Genomic DNA, 15,076 nt, shown 5'->3' on the forward strand with positions numbered 1-15,076 from the left:
AAAGCGTTGCACAGTTGTCCAAATTTTGAGAGAACAATTATTAAATCCATTTAAAATGAACTTCTTTCCTGGTTCAAATTTATCCTCCTATTAAATGTCATAAAGAGAAACATCGGAAATGGGAAGCAAAATAAGTTATTTTGATAATAGTAGGGCAACCTTAAAACACTAAAATAAAAAGCTTAAATCTTTAAAAACTCTCCCTTTGTACTTAACAACATTACAAGATTTCTATCACGTTTAATATTGCATAGAATATTACAACGTAGGAAGACCAATTTCAACAACTTAAAAAAATAGTGTCCTAACAATAACTTCCAAATAATTTAAACGAATGCTCTTCAGAAGAATAACTTATTAAATAATGTAATGAGCTATGTACAACATTGCCAACTTTTTTTGTGTGTGTGAAATAGGAATAGGATATTTATTTCATTGCAGAACTGGGTCTCCTAGTTTTTTTTTATTTGAATTTTTAATTAAATAAACTAAAAGAGTTGAAATGACTCAAGGTTAGCCGAATGGCTCGAAGTTCCTCAAAATGACAGTAGTTTATCTTATCATAAATTTTTATTGAAATTAAATTAAATATTAGATTTTTAAGCCTAGAACTCGCTGTTGCTAATTAAGTTATGACAAAAATATTTTTTTATAAAAGAAAAGAAATAAAATATTTGATACCAGTATCAAATGCACAAAAGAATCAGATGTAACTATAAAACTATTATTTTACGCAGCCTGAATACGATATTTTTGATTCAATTTTCATACTTCATACATATGTAGCTGAATCAAACATTCAAAAGTTTGAAAGACGTTCTTCGTTAATCAAGAATCAAGATTCGACGGAGGTGAGACTTCAGTAAAGAAGAAAAACTGTAATCACATTCCCAAAGAATAGCAGTAAACAGAGAACAAAAAATACGTTTTCAAAATCTTCAACTAACTTTAATTCCAGTAGTGCAATCTTAATTTATCAGAAACATCGCTTTAAATTTTCAAACACTCTTACGCCTTTCTGGAAAACTAAAAAAAAAAAAGCGTTTTTCGATTAGTGCTCGTTTTGTCAAGGGATGTACTGTCGCAATTCGAACATGTCTTAAAAGCTCTTTCAAGCGCATTTATTAGTTCCATGAAAAGAATAATTTGAAAGACATTTACCACGAAAACTGAAAAATGTACAAAAGAAAAATAATATTATCTTATTCTACTTCAGTATCCCCTTACTGAAGGGGGAATATGGCAATGAAAAGTACATTTCCCCTCTTGGTCACGTTCCACCTCAAAATACCCGCCATACACTTCTCCAAAATTTCATTTACCTTCACAAAGCCCCATAATATCCACATTAAAAAGCACGGAAATGAAACGTACTGCATGTTGCCGGATGTGCAAGAGGGTTGTGTCGTGGGTTTGCCCGCCAGGTGCTGTGCTGGAGGTAAGGGGAGAGGGGGTTTCCCCGTGACTCATATTTTCGCTTTGCCGCGACTTCGTGGCGCCCGTAATTAGGACTGAGGTGAAGTGGACTTGTCAGGAAGTTTTGACAACTTTCGGATGTATATTCAACTTTGAAAGGGGAGAAGACGTCCAATTAAAAAAATGTCGCGTCGCCCAATTATGTTCACTCTACATAAAAGTTGAGTGAACAGAGCAGTGGAAAAGTTTCTTTAGCAATAATTTCTGCTGGAGTAATTGTTGGTTGGAGGAAAGTACAAAAATCTATGTCAATACTTTTTAAAACAAATTATCGTGCTCAAAAATATGCTTGTTCTCTATTTGTCGGTAGCAATTAGATATCAACGAACATGTAGGCGTATTTGAACATTAGCACAACAATTTCAGAGTCGAAGAGAGAATTTTGTTTAAAATTCTTTCGAATAAAGTTATTCAAGAAAAGTTTTTGACGGATGACTCAATATCAAAAATTCTTTCATGCTTTGAAAAGGAGGTTCCTTTAAACCTTGAAACACGTGTCTGCAATTTCTTGCAATTTGTGTCTTTTTCTTTTTGTTACTTTGTTGCACAAAGTATTTATTCATTTCTTGCTAATTATAATGACATTTAGAGAGGCCATGTCGTCCTAGTCAGAAACTAGGGGCCCGTCCTTTGGAGGAGCCCGGCTCGGAATCAGAGTAGAATAAGTTTCATGGCGATGGGCGGAGACCGGTGACCAAACTGACAAGGGTCTAGCCCTGACACTTGGTTGTCCGGCCTGAGGCACGAGTTAATGTTATTTTACAAGAAAATTAAGCTAAAACAAAGAAACTAATTTTGTTTAGCATTTATCTCCACATTAAATACCAATAACATTTCGCATTATCCTCCAGAGTCCTCCCTTTCTACCACTAGTTGTATTTTAACCGGTTAGATGGGGCCCTGAAGTCAGCTCTGCTTTTTCTTTTTTTTGATCCAGACCAGAAACAGTGCAATACCTGGTTCAGCAGCCGCAGAGGTATTGTTGCACTTGGAAGACTTAGTGACCACGATATATTTAACGTGCCCCGGTCACCATTAACGAACATGGTGGGTTTTCGCTCGGCTGGTATCAAGCCCGAAACCATACCGATTAAGCCACCACGGTCTCAATATCAATAGCCAGCTACTTTAAATATTATCTAAGCATACATTTTATTTAAAGGAGGCTGTGGATTAAGGAAAGATATCTTATAGCTATAAGGATTTTGCGCGTTTTGAAGTCCACTGTAATAAACAATGTTTTGGAAAAGAAACAAGTAAAAGCGAAATAGGTAGGGATGTTAGAGACAGCCGGAAGATCTCCCATAACTAAAACTTAAAGTACCAGAACACATGACTGTTCGTCGTAAAACGATATTTGCTTCAGAGAAATAAAAACGCAGTAAAAGTTTTTAAGGCAGAAGTAAAAAAGCGTTTACTTTTATTAAGTGCAAACGGAACTGCTCCCATATTGTAACTGAAACAGATAAGGTATGGTGAAGTAAGAAGATTTATATTTGTTTAAAAAAAAACAGTTTTGTTGACTAGCTATCCAAAATAAAAAACTGTCATATAATCATATAGTAAATTAAGTGCAAGAATTTTTTTCATCTGTCAGTTGTTGGAGCAGTTGAATTTAGTTAAACAGATCTTGTAAATTTTCGAATCAGCACGAATAACGAACTGCTTTTCAAGAAGAAGCAAGCGAGCAAGAGGACACTAATAATAAAACGATCTGGAATATAAAGGTTTTTTTTTTCTTCTGAAACTTAACAGAAATGAAATATAACACCACTTCGCCTTGGTAGAGTAATTCTGTTAATTAAACTGACTGCACTGTGACTGCTTTCTTTCGTGAAAATGTTTCACATCGCTACGTAACGTGAGGAAGAAAAAACTTTTTGTATTAACCGTTAACGATTGAAGTGAGATGTCGCTTCACATGACTTTCGTATTCAAAAGTTTTGTGACGTTTATAAATATGGCTTTGCATGTATATGTATAGCACTTTCACTGCTGTTTCAGTTGCATTATTATAAAAATGTAAAACATAGTCTTTGAAAAAAATCTACTTTCCTCTGCTAAATTTTGTAGAGTGCACAAAAATGTAAGTTTGGGTTAACAAACACCCCACTTTACCATTTATATAAGAAAAAGATCACCTCACCAGTTGGATTAATGGAATGTTTCATAAATATGTATTGCTTTTTAATATTTGTAGCAATAATAAATTAAATTATTAAAGAAAAAATCCTGGCAATGCCACAAAAAGAATTTTTCAATTGAGTTAATTTGTTTCTCTTCATTTCTGAGGTGAATTCATAGTCATGCGGGCCTCAGATGGATGACGTGATGTAGTCTGTGAGGTAAATAAAAGTAATGACCGTCTTCCCATGCCCAGCAGTGAACAAAATTAGTTTGAAATTCAACAATAGAAATAAAACTTTCTCAGTTTGAAAAATATGAGGGGCGGAGTCGACCATACTCGATTTTCGCAACCAAATATCACGTTCCGCAGCTGAATTTAACTCATAAACAATTTACTAGATTTACTTTTTGTGTCTTTCGCTTTTTGCTTGTGACTGAATAAAGTTTGAATTTCTGCCGAAGAACAATGGTTTTAACAGTTTAATATGTCAAGGAATGTGGGACAAAGTGAAATGGTGAAATATTTACTCTGTTCTTAGCGCCACTTATCTGATATTATTTTAACCATGTAGTAGATTATGTAGTCATTACAATCAGGAATAAACTATCTCTGAAGGTCAAAGCAAATGATAATACAAGCAATTATCAAGAACTTATACTCATTTTGTGATATTTTGCAGGAAATCAAAAATCATTTTTGTTACTAAAAAATGATAAAGTTCTTGTTATTAACATTTTAAATATTAACTGAAACCCATTGCTATTCGTTGGAGCATTTGCTTATTTAATTTAAGTTTATTTTTATTTTAAATATTTTACACCATTAGTCAAGTGCATGCAAGGCAAAGTGAAATAGTTCATTTCGCTTGCTTATTCAATCATTTATGAAATCTTTTACGCATTCATTTATTAACTAATTAACTTATATTCTATGATTAAATATTTCACTTCTTATTCCCTCACTATTTTATTCATTAATTTTATTTTTATCGATCATTAATTATTTTCAGCATTTATGCATTCATTATCTATTAATTTCTTCATGTATTCTTTTGTTTACTGATCAGTCAGAACAGAAACAGTTTTAATTATTAAATGAAAAATATTTTGTTTTTAACTTTGCCCCATGAAAAAAAGAGAGTGAAAACTCCCCCCCCCCCCTTTTTTTGCAGGTACAAATTTAGGCCCAAAAATTAAAAATAATATTCAATGCAAGTTCTACATTTCCTTTAATACATCGTTCTTTCTTTGTGCTCCGTAAATTTCAAAACAAATTTTCAATTCGTTCATTTTGAAAAAAATTAAGTTATCTTTACTATTTCACTTTGCCCCACATTCCCCTATATATATCATATCTCAAATTTTCACTTGTCTTTGAGGTAGTCTAAGGTGACCAGATTTCGTAGTTCGAAATTCAGGATGCAATATGCATAATTGCAAACCTTTATTTACAAATAAAATATTTTATAATTACGCTTATTGTGGTAGAGGTGATATGAAGGTCAAATTAAATTATTTTTGTTACATTTCTTGATAGTGATATAAGCTTTTTTTCAATAAAAATAGAATAAGACAAAACAAAGTAGTTATTTTTAAACAAAATAATAAACGTGTAACCTCTCTCTAATTTATTGAGATGAAGTAGTCTAACATTTCTCTGCAGCACGAATATTCCACAAAACGTTTTCTCCGTTTTTTGACTTTATTGTCAGTCTAATATTTATCATACCCTTCTTTTTTTTTTTTTTTTTTTTTTTTTTTGAAACATTATTCGGAATAAACGCCAGAAGCCAGAATATTGGGACCTAAATCCGAGTCATAAACAATAAGTTCCGTCCAAAACAAAACGAGTCTACTTAACCGTATGCCAACATCGACTTTCTAGTAAGTGTTCCTTATTCTCTTTTTCAGCTAAGACTGCAAATTGTGTCAAACATACCTTTTTGACATTCAAAATTAATTTGTAAAATACAAATACAACAACTCTCTCATCTGATGAAATAGATGCATAAATAATAAATAAACGATCAAACAAGATTTTAAACACCTTTTAAACAATGCAACTAATATATTTTTCGAAAAAAAAAACTAATCGTTTTCCAAGGAAAAAAAGAAATAAAAACAAAAAGCAAATCAAAATATATACATTTTATCAAAAAGAAGTTTGATGATGTTTCTTTCGGGTAAAAATAAAGCACGTTGGGTTTTATTTTTCTGTCGTTGCCAAAAATTAAAAAATATATATAATAAAATAAATATACTTTAGAGAATAAATAAATAAAAAATAAAATGCCCTCTTAAATAAATAACTTTTGAATAACATAAAATCGTCTGTACAGCTATTTCTTCCTGTTAAAAAATAAATCAGTCCGATTTTTCTTTAATTCCAGCTACTAAAAATAAAATAAATTAAATTTTAACTTTGGAATGAGAACAAAAGAAAATCATCTCAACAATCATTACTTTGCAGTAAAAACCAAAGCTACGGAGTTGGAGTCGTGGTGGCGAAGCCGGAATAGTAACATCTCTGCTCTCCTTTAATGCTACCAAATATGCCCTGAAACTGCGTCTTGGGGGGTTTTAATTTAAAGAAATTATCGGACTAAAGCCTCTCCCTCTCCCTCTTTCTGGCCGACTATTATTGCACTTAGAACACACACCCTCTTCCGGATGTGTGGTCATATTTTAATAATGAATCTCGCTAAAACTAAAAGCTGCATCCGCCCTTTAGTATTAGTAATTTCATTTTTGCAACTGATTAGTTTTTTCTCAATTGTAGAGCTTAGTGTATCATTAACGTTAAAAAAAATCGGTTCGATTTCATTTCGATTCAGCCCAAGTTTTCCTGTGAAATTTCGTAGTAATCAACAAACGCGCTATGGAAAATCTTCCTTGTAAGTGAATATCATTTGGATCCTATCCTTCATATTACTCTGTACTTCCGCTTTTTTGATGTCAAATAATTACGCACCAGAAAAAGGTGGGTGGTCTTCTCTTTTGATAGACTAAAAATTCTGTTTCATAAATTTATTTTCATATATTTATATATGAGTGCAGAGAATTAGACCACCTACGTTCATCAATTAATCTCATCCGCTTTTATTTTAATGAAACACTTAATTGATATTTTTTCTCTTTTAATATTTTTTTTACGAAACTTGAATTAACTTACAAATTCGTTTCGTGTTCATAGACTTTAGACTTTTTTTTTATTTTTTGCAAAATTTTTCATATGAACCAAAAATTACATTTCAGCATTTGTTCACGTGCTTTTTTTTTTCTTTTCTTTTTTTCCCTGAGTAGGCCACCTTTAGAACATTTATATGATCACCACTTTCACGACGTAAGTTATTAATCTGATTAATTTATTTTAATAAAAGTGGATTGAAGTGATTGGAAGTAATCTTTAAGAAAACGTATCTTAACTCAAGTGTCTAAGAATTTAAACAAGTTTAAATTTAAATATATCTGTCGTGTTTAAGAATAAATATAGAGATACGACTCACACAAGACAAACATTTAATTTATAGTTCTACAACATGAAACGAAACAAATATATTGCATGATAATTAAGCGAGCAAAGAAGGACACTGAAATTGAAACCTTATCAACCGCGAACTTCACACAGCTTGGTAAAATCAACGCCTCCTAAATACTAAATGCCTGTCGCTTTCTCGCTTTTAACGTAGAGCAAAAATGAACCTGAATAGAGAGAACGAGGATAAGTAAATTTTGGTACAGATGCCACTGCAATCTATCGGAAGGTATTATAAACTGATAGCAAAGAACACAATTGGTTAATTTCAAAATTTAAATTTTGAAATTAACCGATTAACAATTTGGTTTGAAGTGTTAGGGATCTATCGTCAAATCAGCGCCTTTGTCGGATTGCCGCTAGGTAGCTCTGTTCTCTGTCCCGGAAGTCAGCGCGGGTGTTGACGGAAGGACACTTTTTGAGGCACATGCGATAGGGATTTAGGATTAAGGGGGCGTTGGTAAAACTTCAATAAGGACTTGTTGCTAGGTTCAAGTCACATTTTTTCCTGGAAATTAGAACTATCCTTCCTCAAAAGTGAAATCACTGCACACACTGATCAAGGTAGTCTCTTCCCATTCTGCCTTTTGTACTACAGACACATTTTTGTGTAATTTTTTGCATGAGTAATTATAGAATATTGAAATATTCTGCACCCAAGTCCCAAATACAAAGTTTCAAATTTGCATACATCAACTTATTCCAAATTTAAAAAAAAAAAAAAATCACCCCGAGACAAAATATTAAGTAGAAAGCATTTAACGACCCTGATGACATTAATCCATCACTCAATCTTTTCATCTACTAACTCATTTACAAACATGTTCACTTATGTTCACTAATGTAATTAAATCGTAAATAAAAGAAGATTTTTTTAAGTTTACGTCCAGCATTATAATTAATGCCAAAGGACATTAGTTTAATGAATTTTAGTACTCAAGCTGATTGTTTTCCCATTCATTAGATAATTTTTTGGCGGCATTCTGCGAGTCATTACCAGTACTTAGGCTTTCCTCTGATCAAGAAATTCAATGAGCTCATCGAATTTGGAAGTCATCCAATGAATTAATTTCTTTAATGGAGAGATTTTTTTCCCCTATTAAGCTAAACAAAAACTTCCAAGAGTATCTGTGGATGATGCTGTAGGAAAACGGTGGCTTTCATAAATCAGAACATATTTTTTCGTCGTAGAAGTGTCGCTATTTATGAAAGATGGGCAAGATCGAACGCTTTCTGAGGCTTGAAAAAAAGTGTTATAACGTGTCCCACTACTTTGCGAAAGTAATGTTTTCATATATCACGAAACATATTTAAATGTCGTTTCTGAAGCATACATTAATTATTTTTCTTGCTTTTTGTTTTAAGACAAATGTGAAATTAATTATACGTGTTCTGAAATGGCCAAGGTTTTTTTTTTTTTTTTTTGAAAATAATTAAAGGCTAAATCTAATTCAGAATTCCTTGAAATGAAAAGATATCTTGGCTCACTCAATTAAACATACATAAGAAATTACTCACAAAGCATCAAACAAAAAGTTAGAATACATCAGCCTGGTAGAATAGCAATTTCTTATAAAAAGAAATTTAAAACACATTTTGCATAGTATTCATTCGATAGTGATTTATATGGTTGTGTAAATTTTCCATTAAATGAATACATAAAAATATAAACCTCATAGGGCCGAAATACGTCATTTTGAGGTTACAAGCGGACGTTGCTCAACATCATTGTGGTAATTTTAATGATATTGCTTTATTTCTGCCCATTTTCACTTTTATTCACTTGTAAAACTCGTCATTTTACCAGATGTACTGTCTGTTTTTTATGTATTTAAAGAGCGAATTTCTCTTAATATTTTTTATATTATAAGCATATTATTAATTTTAGCAATAGAGTTTGCTTACTGATGAAACACTATTTGCTAGACTACAGTTCACGATCCTCCGTACTTTACACTACATGTCGTCTAACTCTGTTGGACGGGGCCATGAAAACAATCCTGATATTTTATTTAGACAAGAAACCGAGGAGCTCCCGCTTCAGCACCTCGAGAGATATTGATTTGGAATGCGAACTTGGAAGACTTTGAGATCACAACAGATTCAACGTGCAACAGTCACCATTAGAGTACACGATGGATCTTCGACGCGTAGGCATCGAACCCCCCACTCTCCAATTACGAGTCCTATTCTTTTCCGATCAGACCACCACGGACAAAGAATAAACCCTGCAGTAGGCATAATATAAATCATTAATATCGTAATCACTACTTCCATTTATAAAAATTTTATACGACGGCATTAACTCAAGTACAACGTAGGAAGCTCAGTGGTTAGAGCATCTGCCTAGGGATCAAAGTAAAGAAAATGCTTCATGATTTATTATATAAGTATTTTTTTTTTTTTTTTAAATGTGATAGATTGTAAAAATTTTAAATAACAGAACACATTGACCAATTATAGCATACTCATACAAGGGCAGATAAAGACTACCATTTTAGGGACAGAAGGGCTCATGCTGAAGCAGGACCCCCCCCCCCCCGCCTCTATGAATGACTCTACGGTTGTGAATAAGAAAAATTTCTGAAATTAGTTGGGTGTCAATAAAAAGCACCGAGTCGGCCTTAAGCGCCTTAAGGCACCTAATAGGGCATGGGCATAAACTTTGTTAATCAATTTCAGAAGCAATGAAAAGAAATTTGCTTTTCAAATACTTATTTTTTAAAATAATTTATGAACTGAAATATTACTGGAATCGCTTACATTTTATTCAAAGTTTTTGAGTACAATGTGGACGGTTGATGTTAACGGCGGCGAGAGGGGTTATTACCCCCATGACCCTGCCCTTGTATCCGCCCCTGTACTCACAATATATGCAATGTAAAAAAATTGGAATGAAGCAATCGCTGGCAAAACAAAAGTGTTGTAAGACTTTTTTTTATTATTCACGTGTTTGTCTACTTAAACGCATTGAAGACAACAAATTTCTCAATTTTAAAACATTGAAGTGTCACATTTAAGAATACTTTTAAAAAATAAGCACACCCACGCATGATTTTGTGTGGTCTTTTTGTTTTTTTTTTTTTTTTTTTTTTTTTTTTTTTTTTTTTGTGCGGTATAATGAAAATTATTTATAAAACGAGCGGAAATTATCTTTTAAACGAGTATCTTCAAGTGACGACAGAGGCATGCCGATGGGAAGTCACTGTGACCTCCCAAAAATTTCCTTGTTCGGCAAATTTTTCGGGAGTCGGCAAAATTATCATCACTTTGTTTACCTTGATTTCGTTTAAAGATGACTTTTTGGGTTATTTTCAACGTGAGACTTTTTTTATGCGGTTTCTACTCATTAAAAAAAAAAAAAACTATGTTGCGGAAAGAATTTTTTATAGCTACTCGTGAAGTTTCAAACAACTTTTTATGCGATTTTTTTTCCCGATCCCTATCCACCGCATAAAAGCAGATTTAGGTGTATTGTTCTCGCCGCGAAATTATGAAAAAAAAAAAAAAAAAAGCCTGTACATTAACGTTAAGGGGAAAAGTGACACTTTTGCTGCTAATACCGTCGTTATATTCTCAAAAACTCCTGCCAGAAGACGAAAATGTAGACTGTAGCTTACTTTTCGGACGGAGGCCTCTACTAACACTCCGAACGCGTCCCTTTTTATCCTGCGCGACGGACGAGGCAGTATTAACACATTGTTCATTACGACTAGTCATGGTGAAGGGGGAAGTTGCAGCTTCAGGAGGTAAATACCTTGAGGCACCTTTAGGTTGAAGTCTGACTTTGCCTTATGCCTGCAGACTTTAGCTGAGCATAATGGAGTGGCCTTCACGCCTTGGGTGACCCTACCAGGAGTATACACTCCCGACGTTCTTCACCCACTCCGCCCAGGGCCACCCCTTCGTCACGTTGAGACAGCCTGCTAGGACTTTGAGGGGGTTGGGCACCCCTGACAGTAGCTGATGGATATTAGGTCATTCCACGTTAATTTTTAGAAAACAATTAAACGCAATTAGCAAAAGTGAAACGTTAGCTTCACATACTAACTGCACTTCTTGGAGTAGTCTTAAATTTCAATTCAAAGCAAAGCAGAGTAGAAACACATTCGTAGAGGACTTTTAAAGGTGGTAAACTAAATACTGACTTGGAGAAACCCAGGAAAACTCATGTTCATTGACACAGTACCGTTTAAACATTGCACCATTATATCCAGTTTGCTATTTAATATTGGGATTCGAGCGCATGATCTTCTCTGTTGATAACGCAAAATTGGAAAGGAATGTTTGAGGTAGCTTTCAGTTTGAATCCCAAATTTAAAAAAAAGTGCCCTGTTCAATTGCAATTATTTTGATAATTGTGGCAACACGTTCTACGCAAATATTCTTCAAAATTAATGCAAATAAAACAAATACACCTGTTCAAACATACTTTCGAACTAATTACGAATACAAACAATTGCCTTTATAGCTGAGCATCAATTTCCAAAATCAATATCATGTCCTTTCACCGCAAATTAACAAAAGCATTTTAAACAAAGATAACTCTGAGCAACTAAATATTCTAATTACAATGTTATTTTAGCTTTGTTATCTCTGCTTACAACAACGATTCATCTTGTTTGCTTTTCAACAACAGGAAACAAAAATAAGAGAGAAAAAAAGAACACACATAAACACACACACTTCCATCTATTTTGCGAGGAGAAGAGCGACCCAGAACTTGAACCCTTTGCTAAAATCACGCTTGGCATCGTTCTCTTGGCGAACATCCAAGCCGGCAACCATTCCAAACTGCGCCAACACCAGACACTCGGGCGGCTTCGAGCATTGGATAACGGTTCTTCAGTGCAGAGCTGACGAGATGAGGGAGCGGAAGTCTTTGAGAGGAATGTGAGAAAAGAGGAAGAAAGAGAGAGAAGAAAAAAAGAGGGTTTTGCGCTTGGATTAAATTCTGATTCCACGTCCTACGCGTAATGATGTTTTTGACAGTGGGGATAGTTTTGATGCAACGGACAGTTACGCTTTAAACATGACTTTATCCGCAGGACTGGAAATTCCAGGCTGGTTCAGGATTTTGCTTTTCCTCTGTGCATGGGGAGTCACATTAACAGGTAAGATGCTCGTTTGGATTTTAAAGAATAACTTTTCCTTGTGTCGAGTGGGAAATTTGCATATGTCACGGGTTTTATCATGACCCTTGTATATTTTCTTTTGATCGCAAGTATTCATTTCTCTAGCTGAATGCCATCAAAATTCATTCAAAGTTTATTTATTTTTGTATTTTTAAAATTACGTATCTGAAGGGTGCCCACATGGTGGTGCTCATGGGGTAGACTGCATTACTGAAATTTTTAGAGGGAGGAAGTTTTATAGAGGTTATTTTAAATCTCGCTTCGGGGAGGGGTTCTGTAATATTTAAGTAGTGCATCATCACACTTGGGGGAGTAGGACACCGGTGTAGTCTGTTTATTTATGTACACTTCCAATTCTACAGACTGTATCAAAGATAAAACTACAAGTTGAAAGTTATAGTAATGTTTAAATTTACTTGAACTTTAGCTTCGTGTAAAATTATTTCCTCACACTTCAGCTAGAGAATTATTTAAAATGCTACTGATTTGTGTATTAAGGATAAACTTTTCCTTTGAGTCCTGCCTCATGCAGGAATCAACAAAAATGTTGCTTCCGAAGAGCATTTCCTGGTGGGATGATGTAGATATGAAAATCGAAGAAAAAAATCTCGCCTTGGAGAACATCAGGAATCCAACCTGTGATTAGTTTGGCTGTGATCTCTGTAACTAGTTATAGCACAAATCTTGTTAAAGAGATTCTACGAAATAACCATTGGTTATGACAGGGAAACATACCCCGCACGTTTATCACTCGACCCAGTTACTAGATTATGCCGTGGGATCCTTCTAATTTTTTCAAGCATGGAAATATGTACTATGTATAAAATCCTAACATTTGAGGGGTCTTGGAGGTAAATTCCTCCCCCCTCCCTGATTTTAGAAGCATAATGTAATTTTGGATATTAGTGTGTAATTCGTTGTTTTTTTTCTATTTAGTGTGTTGAATATGTTTTGAACTTTTCACCCCCACCCTCCCGAAAGGGCTACATCTCCACTCCTGCCACATTTCTGATGTAGCGTTAGCATCCCCCATGTGGAAGTCCTGCAGCAAAAATAAAAATAAAGCACCAATTGCAAAAGATATTTTGTTAATCAATGTTGTAAAAAAGGATGTTTTTACCGTCAGCTGATGTCTAAAGCAGGGAGACTCAATTAGTGATTTGAAAAAATGGATTGGTCCTTTGATTCTTACCGGTTTGCAATAAAATAAGTCTGTGTTCTAATTTTGCACCATAAAATGTTGTTGATTTACTTTTAAATCTCTTTCGTTCAAAAAATTTAAAGAAAAAGGCCTTTATTACACCAATTTTGTGATTATGTCTTATAACTGTCTGAGATTCCTTTGAAAGGTTCATTTGCTTATGTATAATAACTACAATTATTACTTATCTTTACATTTAGTTTCTGTTGTAAGTAAATAGCAGTGAAATTATTACAATCATATTATTAAGCAATCCATAAATACATTTTTGTTAAAAAGGAAAATTCAACGGAACAGAATAATTTTTAACATTTTTACCGGTCCGTGGATTAAAAAAAAAAAAAAAAGTTGGTCTAAAAGAATTAAATTTAATCTACATGTCAACAGCGAACATGGTTTTCTAGCTTTAATGAGCTTTTCACTTTGCATTTGATTTTAAGCTCATCAAGCACTATGAAATATAGAAATACATTTGTACAAACGTTGTTGTTTTTTCTTTAACTTACCAAGTATTATTTCGTATTCAATGCTTGTTTGACAAAAAGCTCATGTTATATCATTAGTAATTTGTTAGTTCAAAGAAACCTTCCTAATCAGAATTATGTTAATCCGTAACTTCAAGTTTTTAAAATTTAGGTGTAAACAAATAATATTAATTTTTATTTAAAATAAATTTAGACATTTCACTTTCAGGATTTTGAACAAGACGTTTGTCGAGAATAAAATAAGATTGTAAAATTTAAACACTTAGTAATATATTCAATAAATTACTGCCCAATAGCCAGGGCTAAAGCAGAAATACATGAAATACACCGCCAGCTCAGTCATTTCCAGCCGAGGACAACGTCGGTCCTCGGCTGGAAATGACTGAACTGGCGATATATTTCATGTACTCAGTTAATTCATTATTTAAAATTTAAGATCATAACTTACTTATAAATTAAAAGCTATTTATTAAACCAAAATCTTTTTCCTTTGAAATGTAATGTGGTTCGGCATAGGAAATCGAAATTAGAAACAAAAGACCAAAATTTCAAGTTGTGGTTACCCCTAGGAAGCCTCAAAGGAAGGTCAAGGGAGGTAACTGTGAACTTCCAAGAATTTCTTTATTCTGCAAACTTTGAAGATTCGGTAAAATTATCATCATTCGGAAAATTTTGGAGTTATATTCGGCAAAATTATCATAATTTGGGAAAATTTGAAGTTTTGTGCGGCAGTTGAGAAATTCCGCTCTCCCAAAAATTTGAGTTTGTTGCTCCCTGGGCTTTTAAAACATCAAATTACTTTCATTTAGTCTATCTGATACGGTGTGAAATACGTACTTTTTTCGTTCAAATTATTACCGGACTAATCGAAGCTATTGGACGTTTTGAACCTAGCCTCAGTTCTAATTAGTTCAGATTAGCTATTTTAGCAGTTTAATGCCGAATTACGTTTGAGGCGTTAGTATGAAAACCAGCTCAATTCATTTTTTAAAATATCACAAGAGACACAAAACGCTAGTACAGATTGAGCTGTTTTTTCATAGAAAATACCGAAATATGAGAAGGAAGGTAAAGTGCTGTATCTGCAAACTTATCACTTTTTAGTTGTTTTGTACTT

General features: G+C 33.5%; 1 protein-coding gene across 2 annotated transcripts in view; it reads left to right on the forward strand.

Moving 5' to 3' along the window:
- The first annotated feature begins 11,985 nt into the window (after window positions 1-11,985).
- The window catches only part of LOC129235152 (neogenin-like), a 345,244-nt gene continuing 342,153 nt past the window's right edge, over window positions 11,986-15,076 (forward strand). For both annotated transcript variants that reach the window (XM_054868842.1, XM_054868841.1), the window contains exon 1: window positions 11,986-12,252. In XM_054868842.1, the coding sequence (XP_054724817.1) occupies window positions 12,171-12,252 (82 nt within the window). In that variant the 5' untranslated portion in view covers window positions 11,986-12,170. The remainder of the gene's footprint in view (window positions 12,253-15,076) is intronic.

This window comes from Uloborus diversus, chromosome 2 (assembly GCF_026930045.1).
Source record: "Uloborus diversus isolate 005 chromosome 2, Udiv.v.3.1, whole genome shotgun sequence".
NCBI classification, from domain to species: domain Eukaryota; kingdom Metazoa; phylum Arthropoda; class Arachnida; order Araneae; family Uloboridae; genus Uloborus; species Uloborus diversus.